Genomic DNA, 20,959 nt, shown 5'->3' with positions numbered 1-20,959 from the left:
ATCTTCTTTTATTATATCTTTAGTTGTCAGGTTTTAGACGCAAACTTTACTTCTATTTGATGACAAAACACATGGTTAATTGAAACAAGTTTCATTTTTGTCAAACTAGGTAACAAATATCGAATATTAGTAAATTTTAATTTATAAATTTCCATTGCCATGGAAGTTGTGCACGCGGGGTCAATAAGTAATTTGCTAAATAATCTTTCAATTTATATATTGTTGAACGACAGTGCATTTTCTTGCTGCATTTGTTGTATTATGGCAAAATCAGGGTTATCTTGTTTTTTTTTTCACATTTACTGCATATGTTATTCCATGTCTTCGAAAAAAATTCTGGAGAATACACACATATTTTATTATATGTATATGAATGATAGAATGAGACATCGTATAGGCGTATCCAATACTTGAAATTTTTGCGACGCCATGCCGAATGCACATTCATTATTTTCGATATTTATCTTTCATATTTGTTCTTCTAGTTACTCGATCATTATGATTGTCATTCTCAATCTAATTGTGAATTTCGCTCTCGATCGTATCTGCTGTTTTTAAAATGAAAAAAAAGTATCATTAAGGCTTTAAAACTCCAATTTCGTCGAATATTCATTCGAATATTGATAAAAGAAATAAAATTAAACACTTGACCACGTTTCACAATGGTGAAACGTACAGTGTTATTGTATGTATTCAACATTAGGAAAGGCCATTTTTTTTTAATGGAGGAGTACAGAGTGTTTTTAGATGGATTCGATCTCTTGAACAAATAAATAATTTGGCATTAGATCAATATGAATTCAAATAAATTAATGTATAAAAAATGTTTTGCATGATTTTATTTTCAGGACAGTTTATTTCACAATTTTGAAACAAAAATCCAAATCTATGGAATTCCAGGTTTAGAGATAGAACAAATTATTAGTTCAAGAAATAACGAGTTCTAAGAAGAAACCCAATTATTATGAACTTACTATGATATGAATTAATTTACTATCCAACAAATTCCACACATTGAGAGTATTTTTTGAATATAACATTAATTTTGATATGGTCGATGGAAATAAATTCACAATCTTCACATAAATTCACTAAATCTGTGTTCAGAGCACATTTCACTGAATGTTTTTTGTCACTAATATTTCTGACTTTTGACTTTCATCTTTCATTCTCATTATCCATTCATCTTTTAATCTGCAATCATATAAAAATCTCCAATTCCCCATAATCTTTGCCTGATATAAAACATTCCATCCTGCATAAACATATTCAAAGTAACCAAAACTGATCATTCTCAATGGAAATAAACCGATGCTAGGTCAGAATGACTGTACAGAGAACTATAAAAATTAGGCGTTCTAAACGCTGATCTTTGTGGTAGACTGGTAGTTAGAGTGGAGTACGGAGGTAGACCAGAAGAACTAGTGTTAGAAAAATTTGCTACATTGTCCATTGGGTATTTCAAACCCTCATAACATTGATTTATTTGTTGTACAGGTCTTGGTAACCTGGGATATGGCATAGGGTCTTGGTACAAGTGAGTGGGTGGTATGCTTATGGCTATTTCGTAATTGGTATCTGGAACATGTATCGTTCTGATGATGTTATTTGAATCCAATCGATGATTAATCGGCAAAGATGAAGAGGTCCTATTTTCTGTGGAAAAAAATTGAAATATATTAATTGTTATGAACCTCTTCCATGTAACTAAGACAAAGTGCAATAATTAGGAACTTTCAACCATAAAATATTCCTGATCAGTGATGAGATTGAATTGAGTACTTTACACAATAGCTTTCAGAAGAATAATAATAATAATATGGTTTATTCTGTAAGCTACAGGGTATAAACATATAATCACAGAGGCGTGAGCCTGTACGTGACTTTCAGAAGAAGTCCACATACATAGCTGTTTCACAAAACTATGAATATTCAAACAATATTTGAATATTTTCCTTCATTAAAATTGTATTACCTATTCATTTACCAGGTAGCTGATATTGCAGATTTGAAAAGTTACCTCATTCTTTTTCTTTTTATATTGTTTTTCACGATTATCATACAGAGTGTTCCTAAATTGGAGGTACAAACGCAAAAAGAGAGATTCCCTGGGTAATTAAGAAGAAAAAAGTTCCAAATTCAAGCCTGCAAACTAGTTCTTTCCCTGATAAAGGGCGTTAAATTTTGTTCCAAATCTATCTAGTATCGTCCTTTAATTAAATTTGAGGTAAAATACATTGACTTCAGGACCATCCAGGGTGAATTTTCAAATTGTCGACATTTCGATCCTGTTTGGATCTTTTTCAAGACTGTAATAGTATATTCTAAAACAAGTTGCAGAATGGGCTCCCATTCCAACACGAATGCGAAATTCGAAAACGAGCGACGAAAGAGCTAGTTTTCGAACGCATGAGTGTTGGTATTGCCATCTGCAACGAGTATTAGACGATATTTTCTCTATTTCAGTCAAGTTTTGTGAAATATTGTCGAAATTCAATGAATAATTCAGATTATATGACTTTTAAAAATTGACAGATTACGGAATTCGAATATGAATCGTACGTTTCAAATTTTGAAATAATTTAGAATTACGCATTAAATTCTTGAATTATGTCTGACGGAATCGATTTAACACCACCAGAATTGAGAGAAATTGCGAATAATGTTGCAAATCAATCCACTTTATGCAAATTATATTATATTGAAAATTATTGACATTTGTTGAAATTTGATAGGATTGAAAGTCAGTATAGACAACCACAAAACGAAAAATATAACTGAAAACGATGCTATAATGAGTTCATTACATCACTGTTTTCAGAACTGTAATGAACTCGTTACGATACTGAAATAGAGAAAATATGATTTCAAAATTAGATATCCAACAATGGTCAAAACAAACATATCGTAAAATTCCAGACTATACTTTACTGTACAAACACAAAGAAACCAACTTTATTCAAGTAGCGTTTTTTGTTATTTTTTTTCCTTTTTTCACTTTTTCATCATTTATTACTCTTTCTTGATGTACTATTATTTAAAGTTATCTATTGGGGCTTACCAATTTAGTCGAATGAATTGAGGTGCATCGAATATTTTTAAAAATCTTTGGATCTTAAATCCATTCATAAACATTCAATTCTTCTTGTTTACGTATTTGTTACGTGTATTTGTCTAAATATATCTCATATATTTACCACAAATTACTATATATTTCACCACAGCATAAGGATATTTTTTTTTATTTCATAGTAACTGCGCTTCACAAAAATATTCAATGTTAACATAACTTGATAAGCCAATTTCGATTGCAAATCTACAGGGTGATGTTTTTTTCAGAAATAGGGCCCGCTTGTTACCTCCTAACCTGATAGTTTAAGAAACTTTGGTCTAGTGATCAAGTTTTTGGTTTCGTGTAGTTCTGTCGTATATGCTACCAATTTCGAAAAAATCGGCTATAAAGTCTGTTGTTTGCTACGATCTCTACATCTTACTTGACGATTTTTACGACGACGAGCTTGTATTTATTCGCCGAACGTACTGAGGCAGATAATTGAAAGGAAGCCATGAAAAGTCACTACCCCGAATTAAATATGTTATTTTTTTTCAAACGTTATGAAATTCATAAAAATCTGGAGATCCAACTTCAAATGAAATTTGTACCAACGATCGTTGTAATTGATTGTTTAATGGAAAATTTGGCTAGTTACGGTTGTCATGTTTAATCAATTTCAACGGACATAAAATATTAGAATTAACAGTTATTATTACCAGGCAACACTTTTCCTCAAACGGACGGAAAAATAATTCATTATTGACATAGTAACTCTTTTCCCTCCGACGGTGGAAAAGTAGAACTTTTCGATCTTGTCAGTCAAAATATGACGTTATTGTAACGGGTGTTTTTGTATAACTTTAAGTTGGCATTAGGTACTGTTCAAGATGGCGACCGATTTAACAGCTGTCGAGTGATTTATTCTCAGTCTGGTTTGGCAATTCATCATGAATAGACTCACGCCTAAACAACGCTTGCAAATAGTGTAATTTTATTTCGAAAATAATGGTTCTGTGCGGAATATGTATCGCGCACTACGTCCATTTTATTTTGTTTAGCGATGAAGCGCACTTCTGGTTGAATGGCTAAGTCAACAAACAAAACTGCCGCATTTGGAGTGAAGCTAATCCTCAAGTGTATGTCGAAACACCGTTACATCCAGAAAAACTGACTGTTTGGTGCGCTTTATGGGCTGGTAGTATCATTGGTCCGTACTTTTTCAAAAACGATGATGGCCAGAACGTTACAGTCAATGGTGAAAAGTTCTATAGCTCTAAAAAAACACCCTTTACATTTGAATGAAAAAGTGTTTTTCCTTTGATATCATATAAAAAAGAAACATGATGTGTTTATATACCTATAATAGGCGTCTGACCATAGACATTACGTGACACACTCTGTAGCTGATCGACATACGGATTTATGTTCATTCTACCCAACTCTGACCTCTCTATCTTAGATTTTCGTCTAGGTCTATATTTATAATTGGGATGATCCAACATGTGTTGACTTCTCAGTCGTTTGGCTTCGTCTATGAAAGGTTTCTTCTGTGCATCACCCAGTAGCTTCCATTCAGCACCAAGCAACTTCGATATTTCCGAATTATGCAGTCTTGGATATTCGTTAGTTATCTGACGTCTTCTTATTCTGGACCATACCATGAATGCGTTCATTGGTCGCTTGATGTGTTCATTTTGCATTTCTGGAGATAGCAGGGAAATATAATTGAAAGGTACTTTTGTACATTCCTTTGATAAGTGAGACAAATAATGTTGACTAAAGAAATCAGCATTGTTAATTCGAGTACCAAAAAAAGAGATTTGTACAATTGAATAGAAAACGTGAAGATGAAAGGCATAAACTGGGTGAGTCAGTAGTGCTCCATCGGTCAATAACTCTTGTAAATTGAGGGCTAAAAGAATGATTACAATTTTGACGGAATCGACAGCACTCAGTGCATACGCTTAAATTATTTTTGACTCTACAGGCTAGTCCGAAAGTGGTAAACTACGATACCACCCTCGTATTTTAAATTATAGGTGTACAGTGCATCCCATTTTGGGTGAGACAGCTAGGTTTCTCGCTTGTTATTTGAGATAGAGCCTTGCGGTTTTCACGTTCCTGTCCTACTTTTTCGTGAAACTCAAGTTGGTCTAATCAGATTCTGCATAACTGTTTCCGTTCAAGAGATACAGGGTGATTTTGGAAATTGATACTTTTCGGACCCCTCCTTTATCTCCGAAGTTATTAGAAATAATGCTGATGTAAAAACTACGTCTGAATCAGAATTCGGCGTAGAATCCAGTGGCGTACTCAATATTTTTTTTCGGGGTATGGTTTTGAAGATTCAACACGAACCTATATTTTTTTTAACGGAACACCATGTATATCATTACTTGGTTGAATTCGTTATTTTTTTCCCTTCAAAATGATGTATGATACTATGTAGGTAGGATGTTCAGAAATGTCAAAAAAACACTAAAACGTCAAATAATGATGATTTTTTGTAAATGGGCCATGAATTTCTATGTTTCAATAAGAGGATTATTACTTTCGATTTTTAAAAGTAGTAGGTCATTGATGATACAAACATCCTTGTTGTTATTATGGCTACTATGCATTTGGAAGCATTGTTTTATCAAGTAGGCATTGCAGGGACAAAATCCAATCTGATCAAGCTGTCATCGCTATGAATTATTGTTATTATTATTGATTCTTCTTTTATATGGGAAATCCATTGCCCATTAACAAAAAATCATTATAATTTGATGTTTTAGTGTTTTTTTAACATTTCTGAACATCCTACCTACATAGTATCATACATCATTTTGAAGGGAATAAAATAACGAATTCAACGAAGTAATTATATACATGGTGTTCCATTAAAAAAATATAGGTTTGTATTGAATCTTCAAAACCATACCCCGAAAAAAAAAATTGAGTACGCCACTGGATTCTACGCAGAATTCTGATTCAGACGTAGTTTGAATTTCCAAAATCACCCTGTATCACTCGAACGGAAACAGTTATGCAAAAGGTATTAAAATAGTTGAGTAAACTTATACTTTTGAAACATGCAATGCGAATCCTTTAAGAAACCATCCAGTTTAGGCTATCAGACAGGCAAAAAAAAATCAGTGCTTGCCATTTGAATAAATGGACTTATTGGCATTTTTTGAAGGTCATTTTTGAAAAATTGTCTTTCGGTCCATCTGTGGAGTGATCCGTAAATTTGCGGAAGACTTGAAAAAACTTGGTCAATATGAGAAAAAAATCGTACAATTATATCTCGAACGGTATTCAAGATATAGTTAGTGTTAACCATTATATTATTGATATTTTTCGAGAAAAATGTGGTCTACGTCAAAAAGAACCACAGATAAATGATGACAAGTAAGGTATTTCGGAATCAGAATTTCTTGGAGATTAGGAATTTGTTATAAAAATTGGGCATAATCATTCAAAAAAAAAAGCAGGGATGGTATCATATTTCGCCACTTTTGGACCAGCCTGTAGAATTAATAATAATTTGAGCTCATGTGGTGAATACTGTCGATTCCGTTAAAATTTGAATCTTTCTCCTATCCCAAAATTTCCAACCGTCGAGCACAATTGACTCACCCTATATATCTTCAATTAATTGTCGTTAAGTGTCGAATCAATTTTTTTTTTGGGCAATGAAGTTCGCTTAAAAATTATCTAAATTAATGAAATAAGGGAACCAGTAACTGATATGCACGACAATTGCTCAATTATAATAACCAAAAGAAACCTCATACCTCAAAACGTTTTCAAAAAATAAATCGTAGGAAAACGTACCTAATAAAACAAACTGATCAGACACAATTATTCACACTTGCGGTCGAACTCTAACTATGATTCTATCTCGTTTGATTCTGGAGCAGGATAAGCATTGATCTATATCCCATTGTCAATGATTGACAATGTCCCTTTGTGACTAAGTATTATTGCTGACCATCCAATTATGTGATTATGGTTTTCACATTAGAAATACCGAATTGTTACCATTCAATTAAATAATTTTATGCATTTTTCATGGTGGTCGGCGTTGTCGCCGGACAGTGAATGTTTATAGAATATTGCTATTATTGAACATAATTATGTTGTGGCCAGGTTGAAAATGTGTTTATAATTAATACAATTTCTCGCTTTTCAGAACAGTTCTGTAAGCGGAAACATCTTTATAATTTATCGCATTCGGAAACGCTCAGGGAATGGATAATCGAAATATACCTTTATTTTTGAATTCAATTCTTATTTAATACAACGTGATTGTAGGTATTCATTCGCAATAATATTCTCAATAATAAAAAACCTCAAGGGCAATGTTAAAGTTTGGCCGGCTACTGACGTCAAGAATCAAAACTTTTATATTACGCAATACCGCAATCGGAAAAAGCAATTCAAACTTTTATTTGTGATTTCCTTTGTCTCTTCCAAAGCAGAAAAGTTCGATTAAAAAAAATTATCACACAGAATGTAAATCTACATGAAAACTTGATACTTTTTCCTCCATAATGAAAATCCACATCAAAAGATTGATGCTCTTCCAAGTGAAATGATGCCTAAATAAAGAAATAAGAATGAAAATTCACTGCCACTCAATAAGCAACAAAAAACCATGACATTGAAAAATAAATGCATCTTCAAAACGAAATCAAATGAACAGACCTCATTCATTTATCAAGAAAAAAGAACAGATTTGTGAAACATCAGAACAGTGGATAAGATAAAATTACTCGAAAACGACGCCTTGTACGAGAAAAATAACGAATACTCTTATTTTTTTAAACGGTCAAATATTCGTCGATGAACGTTCAAATTACTTTTAAGAGTTGGGTTGTTCGAATTCATGGCATTTTTATAGAATTTGATGGTCATATTGAAGATACTGAAATAATTGGATGGAATTTTGTGTAGGGAGAAGATCATCATATCAATGGAAAACTATATTCCAAAAATAATTTCCTTGGCTTGAACCATTTGCGAAAAACAGAAAAAGTTATTTTCCTAACAAGTGTGGAAAGTGATACTTTTCCGCAAGTTGCTTTCTACATGAGTTAAGAACAATATTTTTTGTACTAGCTTAAATGAAACACTGTCACGGAGAGTTTTCGTCTTGATACATCAGACTGACGTTACAAGAAGTTATATTTTTGTGCGATCAGCCGCATAGGGAAACGTTTGAATTTCCTTTTTTTCTGCACGAATTTATAGAAGAACTACTTTCCAAACGTCAATGTGGAAAATAATACTTTCGAAACGCTAGTAGGAAAAATATTTTTTTTTATGGATTTTCAATCGCCTGTATCTTTTCAACCGAGCCGAATGGGAAAAAATGGTAAAGGAAAAAAGTGTTTTTTTCGACCTTATTGCTCCCAGCACATTGAAATGGATTCCCATCCACAAAGTTTTTAAGAATCTCGTTGAAAATATTTGGTCTTGGAGGTGAGCTTTGTGGATGTTATTGAGGACCCTACATCGATTCGATGCCAAGTTTATATTATGTATAGATAACTTGTGGTCGTGCAATACAAGTTGGCCAAGATAAGCCGGATGGATTTAAAATAGTGGCCATGTTACGATAGCTCAGAAAATTTAGAAAAATAAGGAAAAAGAATTTGAGAAAAAGAACACACAAAAGATACGTTGGAAGCACTCGACCTACCTTTGTTGGAATGAACGCCAGAGTTGGAGATGGTACTTCCCAGTATCTATTGTCTTGAAAAAACTTGCAGAAAATAGCGAAACTGTCCAAAAATTTCGTGGTTTCGATTGAAACAATTCACGGCGTAGCCCACTTTTTGGAACGAGAATTCGAACTGATCTCTCGCCCATATGTCACCATATGCAGTCCGAGATTTCCCAACGTATTTTATTACAACTAAATGAAATGAATAAATGAACGGAATAAATGTGAACATTAATTAAAGAAATCGACGCATTGATTCAACGATTGTTTCGAAACAAAATAAATAATTATATAACTGAATTTAGAATAAAATTAGAACAAAATAAACAATGAGTGTTGCATTAACATAACCGCCCACCTAAAATATACATATTTTAAAGAAAGAAAAAAAAAAGAAAATTGAAAATGAAATTTAGCAATGACTATTGCTGTGGCAATGGACACAACTTTACAATAGGTCGTTGCAGCACACTTTGGCTTGTGCGAATGGTAGCTACACGAGCTATTCCATCTGTACCCAGATGTAATTTCTCGATTCTTGCCAATCGCCAGCGCAAAGGAGAAATAGGTCCATCATTGATGAGGACAAGCATTCCTGGTTTTAGGGTGGAATCTGAATGTTTATCCCACTTTTGACGTTGTTGTAACGTATGTAGATATTCGGTGTGCCAACGTTTCCAAAAATCAGCATGAAGCCGCGAGAGCAATTGCCATCGAGACAACCTATTGATTTGTAAATGGGACAAATCATCATCTGGTAGCGCAGTCAAGGGTGCAAGAGTCAAAAAATGACCCGGTGTCAAGGCGGATAGGTCATTTGGATCACTGCTCAATGGGCAGAGGGGTCGTGAATTTAGAACCGCTTCAATTTGTGTCAGAACCGTATACAGTTCTTCATAAGTCAATTTCTGCTCACCTATCACTCTCATTAAATGTGTTTTCACTGATTTTATGCCAGCTTCCCAGAGACCGCCGAAGTGAGGTGCAGATGGAGGATTGAAACTCCAATCAATATTTTCAGCCTCGGTAGCATTGCGGAACAAAGTACGTAAAAGAGTGTAGGCACCACGGAAATTGGTACCACCGTCACTAAATATTCGATTACACCGACCTCTACGTGCTATAAAGCGTCGTAATGCTGCTAAGAACGCTTCTGAAGAAAGGTCAGAAACCAACTCTAAGTGTATTGCCTTAACCGCGAAACAAATGAAAAGGCAAACGTATGCTTTTGTGTATTTAGTACCTCTTGACCTTGTCATAGTGATGAGGAAAGGACCACCGAAATCAACACCAACACATTGAAATGGCTTTACCTGGTGTAAACGGCTAGAAGGCAAGTTTCCCATAAACGGCTGAACTGGCTTAGGATTCGAACGGAAACAAGTGTTACATTTGGAGAGCACCCGATGTATAGCTCGCCTAGATGAAAGTATCCAAAATTGCTGACAAATAAGGTATTGCAATGCTTGGTGACCTGGATGTAGGTGTTTAAGGTGGAAATGACGAATTATGAGGTCCGTCAGAGGATGTTGGCAAGGAAGTAAGGCAGGGTGTTTGCTCTCAAAAGAGAGCCCTGAAAGAGAAATTCTACCGCCCACCCTGAGAACATAATCTGAGTCAAGAAAAGGATTCAGTTTTCTGAGGGGCTTAGATAAAAGTTTACCTTTTCGAAGCTGATCGATTTCCACGACAAATATATCTGCTTGAACTTGTTTCACCAGAAAAAGTAAGGCCTGTGTTAGCTCCGGAAAAGTCAACTTGCCTTGGCAAGGCGATGAAGAATTTCGAGTATTGAAGCAGAACCTTAAGACATATGCTAAAATCCGTTGAATTTTCGGGAGAGATGAGAACTTTGTTATTAGGTCATCAGTCAATGATGCCTGAACTGATGTTATCAGGACAATTTTCCGTTCTTCTTCCGAACAGAGAGGAGAATCTTCCGAATCAACAAATGAAGTGCTCAGAATTTGGTTCGATCTCAACCAAGCTGGTCCCGACCACCACTTACTGCAATTTATCAATTTTAGCGGAGTTAAACCGCGAGAGCCAAAGTCAGCAGGGTTATCCTCTGATTTAACATGAAACCAGTTTTCAGGGGGAACAAGATTTTGAATTTTTGTGGTTCGATTGCTCACAAAAGATTTCCACTTATGAGGGGACGATTTTATCCAAGATAGAGCAACGGTTGAATCTGACCAGGCGAATAGGTCAGAAAATATACCTGTTGGATAGGTTGAGACTACGAAAGAAATAAGTTTCGCTAATAATAGAGCAGCACATAACTCCAGACGAGGAAGAGATATGCGCTTAATGGGAGCAACTTTGGATTTTGCACAAATAAGAAAAGTTTCAATTTGTCCTGATGAATAAAAGAAACAAAAGTAGACGACTGCTGCATAACCTTTTTCACTACTATCACCGAATCCATGTAATTCACATCTGGTATATGATTCTGGAAAAATGCAACAAGGAATACGTAGATTTTGTAGATGAGAAAGTTCAAACTTACATTGATTCCAACAGTTTACGACGTCAGAAGTAGGGGTCTGGTCCCACTGTAAACCTTGAGTCCAAAGAACCTGTATGAGATGCTTCATGAAAAAAGTAAAAGGAGTTAAGAAGCCCAAGGGGTCGTAAGTTCGAGCAAGTTGTGATAATATGCTACGTTTCGTGCAAATGGAATCTATTTTAGATGTAACAAATGAAAAAGTATCGATATTCGGATTCCAGCAAAGTCCAAGAATCTTCACGAATTCCCCATCAGTGAATGAAAATGACTGCATCAGCTGATGTTCTATTGGAATTCCTTCGAGGATTTCCGGCTCATTACTGGCCCATTTTCGCAATTCGAAGCCCCCTTTGTTCAAAAGATAAATGAGCTCATTTCTGAGATCAATGGCATTCTGAACATTATCGGAACCTGACACGACATCATCAATGTATATATCCTCATCAAGGATCCTAGAAGCTAAAGGACAACTATCTTTTTCATCTATAGCCAACTGACGCAAGGTTCGAAGCGCTAGAAAAGGAGCCGAAGACAGCCCATACGTGACAGTGTTTAACTCATAACACTTTATGGATTCTGAAGGTGAAAATCTCCAGAGAATGCGCTGATATTTACGATGATTCGTATGAATCAGAATTTGCCGATACATTTGTCGTTTATCGGCCGTGAAGACAAACTTATGTGTACGAAATCGGAGAAGGATGGTGGCAATATCCTTTTGCAACTTTTGGCCTGTAAGAAGGCAATCATTCAAAGATGAATGACCAGCCACCTTTGATGAGGCATCAAACACAACCCTTAGTTTGGTGGAAGTGCTATCGGGTTTGAGAACGCAATGATGTGGGATAAAATAGGAGAATTCATCAGAAGGCATTGAATCTACCAATGTCATATGATCAGATTCCAAATAATCTTTCATGAAATCACTATATTGTTTCCGCAGAGAGGAATCTTTATTGAGTCGTTTCTCCAGCAACAAGAAACGACGCAATGCCAATGAATAGGTGTCACCGAATGAAACGGGAATTGATTGTTTGAAGGGTAATGATACACTAAAACGACCTGTCTTACAATCTCGAGAGATATCTTTCTTGAAAATCTCTTCACAGAGAATTTCATCGGGAGAATGTGATTCTGATGCCAAAATTGGAAGTTCTTCGAGTTCCCAGAATGCCTTCAAAGTTGCGTTCAGAGATGAATCTAGAGTCACATGCAATGAATTTACTACCTTACAAGAAGAATGAGTTCTACCCATCAAGACCCAACCGAAAACAGTTTCGAGTGCTGAAGGTTCTCCTACTCCACCTTCTTGACGACCATCAAGAAGTAAAGAGGGAAATATTTCAGCTCCCAGAAGTATGTCGACACTACCAGGTTTATTGAAATTTGGATCCGCCAAATTCAGTGAATCGTGGAATGAAAATTTTGTTGTGAAGTTTGGCAAGTCTGAACATATTCTTGGGATGACAACAGCATCGAAGGTAAAGATTGGGTGAATCCCTTCTCGGGGGCGGATTGTGCAAGTGGCAGTGGAAGTTGATGGTGATGATCTTTCTCCTATGCCTTTTATGCATAGAAATGATTTAGATAATGTTAACCCTAGTGAAGCAACACACTTTTTAGTAATTATATTAGTTTGGGAACCACTATCTAAAAGAACTCTGACAGTTTTATAATTCCCCCAGGCATCGAGAATTTCTACTTGAGCTGTAGCGAGAAGAACGTTGGAAGACGCAGTGGTAGTGAAACTCTGAGCTGAGTTACATGAATTGATATCAGAAGAAGAGGGAGAGGTTTGTTTTTCATTTTCATCGGAATCGATATGGAGCAGAGAATGGTGTTTCCTAGAACAAGTGCGACAACTTGATTTAGAAGCACATTTCGAAATGTCATGCGCTGAATAATAATAATAATAATAATAATAATAATAGTTTATTCTGAAAAATCAGTATAAACATTAATCGCTGAGGCGCAAGCCAGTATGCGATATACAAAATACAAAATATAATACTTTCATACAAAAACCAAAATAATATAATTATTCCAAACAAATCGAAAATGAATGTTCTATCGGCAAATGGACCATTACATCATGTAACCAATGAAAAAAAATCCATAAAATATGAAAAACGGGTGTCCTATGGGTAGCTGGATTGTCACGCCAATGGAAAACGAGCTACTACATCCACACTGGGATTGCTTCGCAAATAAGAACTTTCATTAAGCAGTTCTATGGGTTAACAATCCTATAAAAATATTCCCTGCCTCTTTCCATAATCCAATGTCTCAGTTTTTTCTTAATAAGCCTTCGGCCATTCTTCAGATCATCAGGAACGTTCGTATAGACACGCGGTGCGAGGTAGGTGAAACATCTTTCTCCTATCCGTTTTTTAGCTCTTGGTCTAAATACCTGATTTCTTCTGTTTCTTGTTTCGTGATCACTAGTACTCATCTTGATATCAATCTTCTTGGCATTAACTGAATATATTATCTCCAAAGCGAAGAGTTGGTGTGGAGTCAGAACCCCCGAGACATCATACAGCTCACCAGATGGGAACATTAGTGGTTTCTCATAAATAGTTCGGAGTATCCACTTCTGTATAATCTCCACCCTTCTCATATGGCAAATGTATGCCCCACCCCAGCCAATGATTCCATATTTAATGAGAGACTGGCAAAGAGAGAGGTAAATTATCCTCAGGTATGACGTACTCATGTACCCTCTCAGATGTCTAAATTTTGGAAGCAGACATCTAAGTTTTCTCACCAATAAATCAACATGCAAGTCCCATCGCAGGTGTCTATCAACCATAATGCCCAAATATTTGATCTTCTCCGCTTCAAGAATTGATACACCTCTGTCGACTTCCAGATTTCCCATGTGCGGAAGACCTGTCTTATAGGAACTAAACGGTAAGTATTTCGTCTTCATTAAGTTGAGTGTTAATTTATTCTCTTTGAACCATTGAATTTTACCGTACAAATCCTTTTCAGCCTTTAATTTTAATCTACTCCATGATGCATCCTCATATAAAATAACGGTATCATCTGCGAAGCTGATAATATCTCCGTCTCCTTCCATTAGTAGTAAATTATTCATATATATTATAAATAATATCGGTCCCAGAACAGTTCCCTGGGGAACTCCATATTCTGTTGACTTTATCTCCCCCACATGGTCATTCACCCTTATTTGTTGAGTTCTCTCCGTTATGTAATCTTCAATCAGATCGTAAGCCCTACCCCGGAAACCAATTCTGTAAAGTTTTCCGAGTAGTTTTTTTTGACAAACTGTATCGAACGCTTTGGCAAGATCTATGAAAACGCATAATCCCATCCTTCCTGTATCTAGCCAATTATATATATTTTTTGTTAATTTTCTAATCGCATCCTCTGTCGAACATCCCTTTCTGAATCCATATTGGTTGTCAGATAATATCTTATTCTTATCTAAAAAGCAGAGTATGCGATTTTTGAATATTTTCTCAATAATCTTTGCAAAGTTAGATGTTAATGTAATAGGTCTATAATTCTCTATATTTATTTTTTCTCCTGACTTGTATAGTGGTACAACAATACCTGTCTTTAAAGTCCCAGGAAACTGCCCGGTTTCGAAACATAAGTTCACCAACAATGATAAAGGTTCACTAATTTCCCCCTTTATCTTTTTCAAGAGCTCAGATTTTATACCATCCTTTCCAGGAGCACCATTATTTTTCAGATCCATTATGATCAATTCTACTTCACTAGGGCAAGTTGGAAACAGAAATAATGAACTTCCACAAAATTTTACATCTTCCACACTTTCCTGGTTTTCTTTTATGTTATCAGCAAGTTGCTTCCCTATATTACCGAAATATTCACCGAATTCCTCCACTATCTCTTTCCCAGACGTAACCACTCTACCACTAGTGCTTCTAATGGAACTAATTTTTGTTTCAGGTCTGACATTCCCACAAACTTTATCCACGAAAGACCACAGAGATCTAGTTCTCGATGAATTTCTCAAAACACAATTATTCATATAATTGTTCTTTGCTGTTTTTATCAGCTTCTGTGAAACATTTTTATAAGCATTATACTTTTTTTTTAAGTCTGAATTATATGGGTCCTTAATGTGTTCCTTATATAAAGTGTTTTTTTTAATAATAGACTTCAAAATACTTGGGGTGATCCAATCCTTTTTTCCTGCTTTATTATATGTCAACTTCTTTTTCTTTGTATTGTCTATCAAACAAGTTGTAATTACATTAATTAAAGTGTCAGCAAATGCATTTACGTTTTTTCCTTTTATTATTTCCTGCCAGTTTATATTTCTCAGATAATCTTTCATTTTTGCATAATTAACGTAACTTTTATATGTGGTAGTTGTTGTTTTCTGATTTTTTTCATAATCTAGGCAAATTATTATAGAATAGTGATCTGTTATGTCTGTACGAGCAATATATGCATGATGATTTTTACCTATAGTAGTGTTATTGCTTTTCAAGTATATATGATCTAGACAACTCCCACTGTGGGGCCTGGTTATATCATTTATATAAGATCTGTAACCGAAATAACTCAAAATATTTTTATATTCTTCCACAACAACATCATTTGAAGCCATCAGATCAACATTCATATCACCCACCAACACATGTTGATCACACTCATCTGCATTTTCAAGATTACAAAATAGATCCTGATTGAATCTTTGGGTGCAGATCTGTGGTGAGCGGTAAATGCCAGTTATTCTAATTATCTTACCTAGCAGTTGTATATCTACTTCCAAGGCTGTAATGTCCCCAATCGGCACTATCCTATGACGATATTCCAGATCTTCACGGATGTATATTATGACTCCATCATTTTTGTTATATGTTCCACCGTTGTAAACACTCGTGTACCCATCAATATGGTACACTCTAAGATCTGAAATCTGGAATGTTTCAGTCAAGACCACAACATGAAATTTGTCGATACAGGTTCTCAAATTTATTTTGAACTCGTCAAGATTTTTTTCAACACTTCTTATATTGTTATGAATGATTCTGAATTTAGATTGTGTACAATCTTTCATTTCTAAATCACATATTTGATCTATATATTTAGTCTCATATTCACCATCATCAAAGTCTCTCAAGAACTGATCCATCATGAACAAAACAATCAAAATAAAAATAGTCTAAAAAATACACAAAATACCCAAAAATAATGAGAAACAAAAATTTTTATTGATCGTTGAATAAATTCCAAAATAAACAGTATTCTAACAATATTTCCAAATACTTCCCTATTTAACTGTCTTTGGCTTATTTCCGTAACCACCAGATTTCTGTGTCCCCTTATTGCTGCTCGATGAGTGTGATCTCGTCCTCCCCAACTCACCCAGATCCCCTGCTCTATCCAGGATCTGTGATATGTTTGAAATCTCCTTACTAATCCTAGAATCTTCCTCAATCTGCAAATGATCGTGTTCTTTCAACATTTGCTTGTATCTTCCTACAGGGGCGGGACTATTGGGGGCACAAATGCAAACAATTAATACACCAATTGTTACTTTGGGCAATTTTCAATCTTTCAGTTGGAGTTTTGGACAGAAATGAATAGCATTTGTAAATAGTATGCGGTGAATTGCAAAAATTACATTTTATTTTTGAAGAAATATTATTAGTTTGAGCCAGAAAAGTGGAGGTTGATTTACTCGAGGAAGGTTTTTGCTGTTTGGTTTGAGTTTGAGCAAGTGGACTGTATTTGGGTTTAATGGAGGTAGAGAGAGCTGCAGATTCTAAAGCGGTGCACTGATTCAGAAGGAAATTGTGTAAATTTCGGAACGATGGAATATCTGACGAGCATTCTTGTAATTCAAAACGTTTAATTTTAGCGTTATCTAGTTTCTGAATAATCATATGAAAAAGTACAAAATCCCATTGATCAACTGGCAAACCTAAGTTTTTCAAAGATGACAAATTCTCAGAGAATGTATCGAGTAGGTTCCTCAAACCTTCAACCGACTCATTTGTCAACTTTGATATGTTCGTGATATCTTGCCAATATGAATTCGCCAAAAGACGTTTATTTTGATAACGTTTAGTCAAGGTGTCGAAAGCAATATGGTAATTTTGTGCTGTTAATGGAAAACCTTTCAACAATGACAAAGCTTGGGATTTTAAGGAACTTAGAAGATATTGGAATTTTTCAATATCAGACAAATTAGCATTATTGTGAATCAAACTAGTGAATATGTCATGAAAGGTTGTCCAATCTTTATAATTTCCGCTGAATGATGGCAAAGAAATCTTCGGAAGTTTGACATTAGGTGTAACTTTCGAGGATTTGACCGAAACATCACCACTGATTGTGGGGAATAAATTATTATAAATGGTTTTTATGGTGAAATATGTATCATTGAATGCTGACTTTATCTGTTTTTCTGACACTAAATCAGGGTTTTCTAAAACTGAAATGGTTGAAATAATTGAATTGTGAGTGTTATGAAATTTTTCATGAATATCCTCCAACTCTTCATATCGAAGTCGGAATCTAACATGACGACTTGCATCATCGACCGCTGCTGTCGCTAAAGAAAGAATTTCCTCAACATCGTCAATTTGTAATTGTCGAATAGCATAATTTTGTTTCAATTTATTAGCACTCATAATGAACAAGCTGAATGTAAATAAATAACTAATAAGAAATCAAATTATACTGCAACACTCAATATGTGAATAGATTTATCGATAGTGAAAAAAAATAAAGTGAAATATTGAACTGAAATAATTTCGAAACAATCGTCGAAGCAACGAAAATTAAAGAAAATTTGGCTCGAATAGGACCAATGTTACGATAGCTCAGAAAATTTAGAAAAATAAGGAAAAAGAATTTGAGAAAAAGAACACACAAAAGATACGTTGGAAGCACTCGACCTACCTTTGTTGGAATGAACGCCAGAGTTGGAGATGGTACTTCCCAGTATCTATTGTCTTGAAAAAACTTGCAGAAAATAGCGAAAACGTCCAAAAATTTCGTGGTTTCGATTGAAACAATTCACGGCGTAGCGCACTTTTTGGAACGAGAATTCGAACTGATCTCTCGCCCATATGTCACCATATGCAGTCCGAGATTTCCCAACGTATTTTATTACAACTAAATGAAATGAATAAATGAACGGAATAAATGTGAACATTAATTAAAGAAATCGACGCATTGATTCAACGATTGTTTCGAAACAAAATAAATAATTATATAACTGAATTTAGAATAAAATTAGAACAAAATAAACAATGAGTGTTGCATTAACAGGCCAAATAGTCAATTTTGAAGGTATTGGGTTGAAAAAAATTTTAAAATTAAACAAAATGTAGTGAATTATGAAAGATTATGTTCATATTTTATTTTTGAGGGATGCTTCATTTGTTTTGGCCCTTCAGATTACGCATAGCTCGCTCAAACATTGAATTGCAAGCAACTGAAACCTTTAACTTCAGAAGGTTACAATGTTTATTGGTGTAAACTCTCGCTTGTAAATGACCACATGAAAAAAATTACAAACTTTTAGGTCGTCAAAGGGGGCCATTCCACATCTCGACTCTCTAGTCGTTCTGTGAGAATTTTGGAATCAAGAATTCTTCACATATTCGTCCATATCGCTCAGAATTCACCATAACCTAACGACGTTTCTCATAATAATAAATATAGGGTCCAATGAAGAAGAATTTTCATTTCTAACTTATTTCCAATTGTATCTTACCTCCAGATAATTGAACTGCCAAATTAAATCCATGCAATCCATTCGTCAATATGTCGTCTAATAAGAAGGTCGATGCGAGCGTTGCTCCTCAATCTGATAATTCTAAATGCGGATATTGCAAAAACAACGTAGTGAAAAGTTGTGTAAAATGTGGTGTATGCTTCAAGTCATTTCACCCTAGCTGTGGGGTAAAATTTGGCAAATGCTGTGGAGAAACAATGATAGTCCAGAGTGTCACCGATACAAAGGAATGTGAAAATTTTGAAAAATCAAGTGGTATCAATAACGATTCTACGATGAAGGATCTGATGATCAAAATTATTGAAGAATTGGAGGCGAGAAATCTTCTACTAATGGAAAATTCTTCGCTTCTGAGAACTAAAATTTCCGATATGGAACATAAATTAAATGAAAAAGATGTTCAAATAACCACATTGAACAAAAAACTGAAAATTCATACACAGGTGCCAATAACTGATAAGGATGTTTTGATTTCGACTGCTACGATTCCTGATGTGAATGCGTCAACTAATGATCGGGAAAGTGTAAAGAAACAACTGAACTCTACACAGATGCAGAAGAGATCGGCGCTTACAGTAGGCAGTGGTAATAGTAAACAACAACAAAAGAATAAGGTTACATCGAAGAATGTAAACAAAGCAATTCAAGAGACGAAGGATATACAATTGATGAATAACTACATTGAGATGGAAAAAGACGTTCCACGAGAGAAATCTGAGGAAGATAAATTGGAATGGAAAATTCAGTCTAGGAAGAGATCTAGATCGCAGAGGACACTTGTGGTGGGAAATTATGGTGGTCCATCTTCGGTGGAAGGTATTGAAAAATACAAGGCATTTCATGTATCCAGTCTGAAACCATCAACAACTGTGGAAGAACTTCAAACATTTTTAGGTAAAAACTTCACAGGAGTAAGATGTGAATTAGTCAAGTCCAGATACCCAGAAAGTTATGCTTCATTCAAAGTATTAATAAAAGAAAGTGAGTTTGAGAAAGTTCTTGTCAGTACCAACTGGCCAAATAGGTCAAGCGTTCATAGGTTTTTTCAGCCTCGAGCTTCATTTCTGAAGCCGACTTGAACACCTCCATATCTAAATCAGTAACCTTCTCAAGTGAAAAAGTGAATGATATCAAAATAATTCATCAAAATATGCGATGCATTAGTAATAAAATACTTATGCTGGATGATATTTTCTCTGATGTTAACTGTGATTTTTTACTAATTAGTGAACATTGGCAAGAAAAAGTCAATATTAATATATTAAAACTAAGAAATTTCACTCTTTGCACAAGTTACTGTAGGGTAACTATGAAGCATGGTGGTGTTGCCATTTATAAAAGTGATAATTACATTCATGACATTTCTGTTGTAATTATCGAAAGTTTAAATGTTGAAGGCATTTTCGAATGTTGTTGCATTAGGATTCCGACTGAGGGTATGATAATTGCTGCTTGTTATAGACCTCCATCAGGAGATTTTGATTTGTTCTTGCAAGTTTTCAATGAATTTCTCAATTACTTATCCACTATGTCAGGTAGAATAATTATTGGAGGAGATTTTAATATAGACCTTTTGGTTCATAGCGACAGTTCAATGTTTTTCAGGGATTCTATTGCGTGTTTTAATTTTCAGTCGGTTATTTCATTGCCAACTAGAGTCACTTCAACATCGAGAACATGCATAGATAATTTTCTGATAAATTTTGACGATGGATTCAGTACAAGTGTGAAAGATTTTTTTGTTTCTGATCACTGTGCTATTTTGATAAATGTGAAATCGAGTATTTCAGAGAAAAAACATAAGCGTTCAATTTATGCCAGAGTGCATAGTGCTGAAAATATTGAGACTTTTAAATCTTTTTTATATCAAGAAAGTTGGGATGAAGTTTTTGAACATAAAAGTCCCAATATGTCATTCAATTGTTTTTC

The 20,959-nt window shown here is 34.8% G+C and overlaps 2 protein-coding genes across 2 annotated transcripts; both read right to left on the bottom strand.

Moving 5' to 3' along the window:
- Positions 1 to 909: 909 nt before the first annotated feature.
- On the bottom strand, positions 910 to 4,751 carry LOC123677838 (transcription factor Sox-3-like). Its single transcript, XM_045614566.1, has 2 exons — positions 4,413 to 4,751; positions 910 to 1,656 (listed from the first exon to the last, which is right to left on the bottom strand). Exons 1-2 carry the CDS (start codon positions 4,726 to 4,728, stop codon positions 1,295 to 1,297), a joined length of 678 nt encoding a protein of 225 aa, XP_045470522.1. The 5' UTR covers positions 4,729 to 4,751; the 3' UTR covers positions 910 to 1,294.
- Positions 4,752 to 9,190: 4,439 nt separating this feature from the next.
- On the bottom strand, positions 9,191 to 17,918 carry LOC123678718. The gene is made up of 2 exons (XM_045615870.1): positions 16,791 to 17,918; positions 9,191 to 13,177 (listed from the first exon to the last, which is right to left on the bottom strand). Exons 1-2 carry the CDS (start codon positions 17,916 to 17,918, stop codon positions 9,191 to 9,193), a joined length of 5,115 nt encoding a protein of 1,704 aa, XP_045471826.1.
- Between the last annotated feature and the right edge of the window lie 3,041 nt (positions 17,919 to 20,959).

Source organism: Harmonia axyridis, chromosome 4, assembly GCF_914767665.1.
Source record: "Harmonia axyridis chromosome 4, icHarAxyr1.1, whole genome shotgun sequence".
In the NCBI taxonomy this organism is placed as follows: domain Eukaryota; kingdom Metazoa; phylum Arthropoda; class Insecta; order Coleoptera; family Coccinellidae; genus Harmonia; species Harmonia axyridis.
The sequence above is the reverse complement of the archived record's forward strand: the minus strand, read 5'-3'. Positions and strand labels throughout refer to the sequence as shown.

Excerpts from the sequence above, each read along its gene's own strand:
- LOC123678718 (XM_045615870.1), bottom strand. The coding sequence starts at position 17,918 with ATGAGTGCTAATAAATTGAAACAAAATTATGCTATTCGACAATTACAA. Across the intron at positions 13,178-16,790 it reads GGTGTATTAATTGTTTGCAT|TCAGCGCATGACATTTCGAA; the intron begins TTGTGCCCCCAA and ends TATTATTATTAT.
- LOC123677838 (XM_045614566.1), bottom strand. The coding sequence starts at position 4,728 with ATGAACGCATTCATGGTATGGTCCAGAATAAGAAGACGTCAGATAACT. Across the intron at positions 1,657-4,412 it reads TGGTCAGACGCCTATTATAG|AAAATAGGACCTCTTCATCT; the intron begins GTATATAAACAC and ends TTTTTTCCACAG.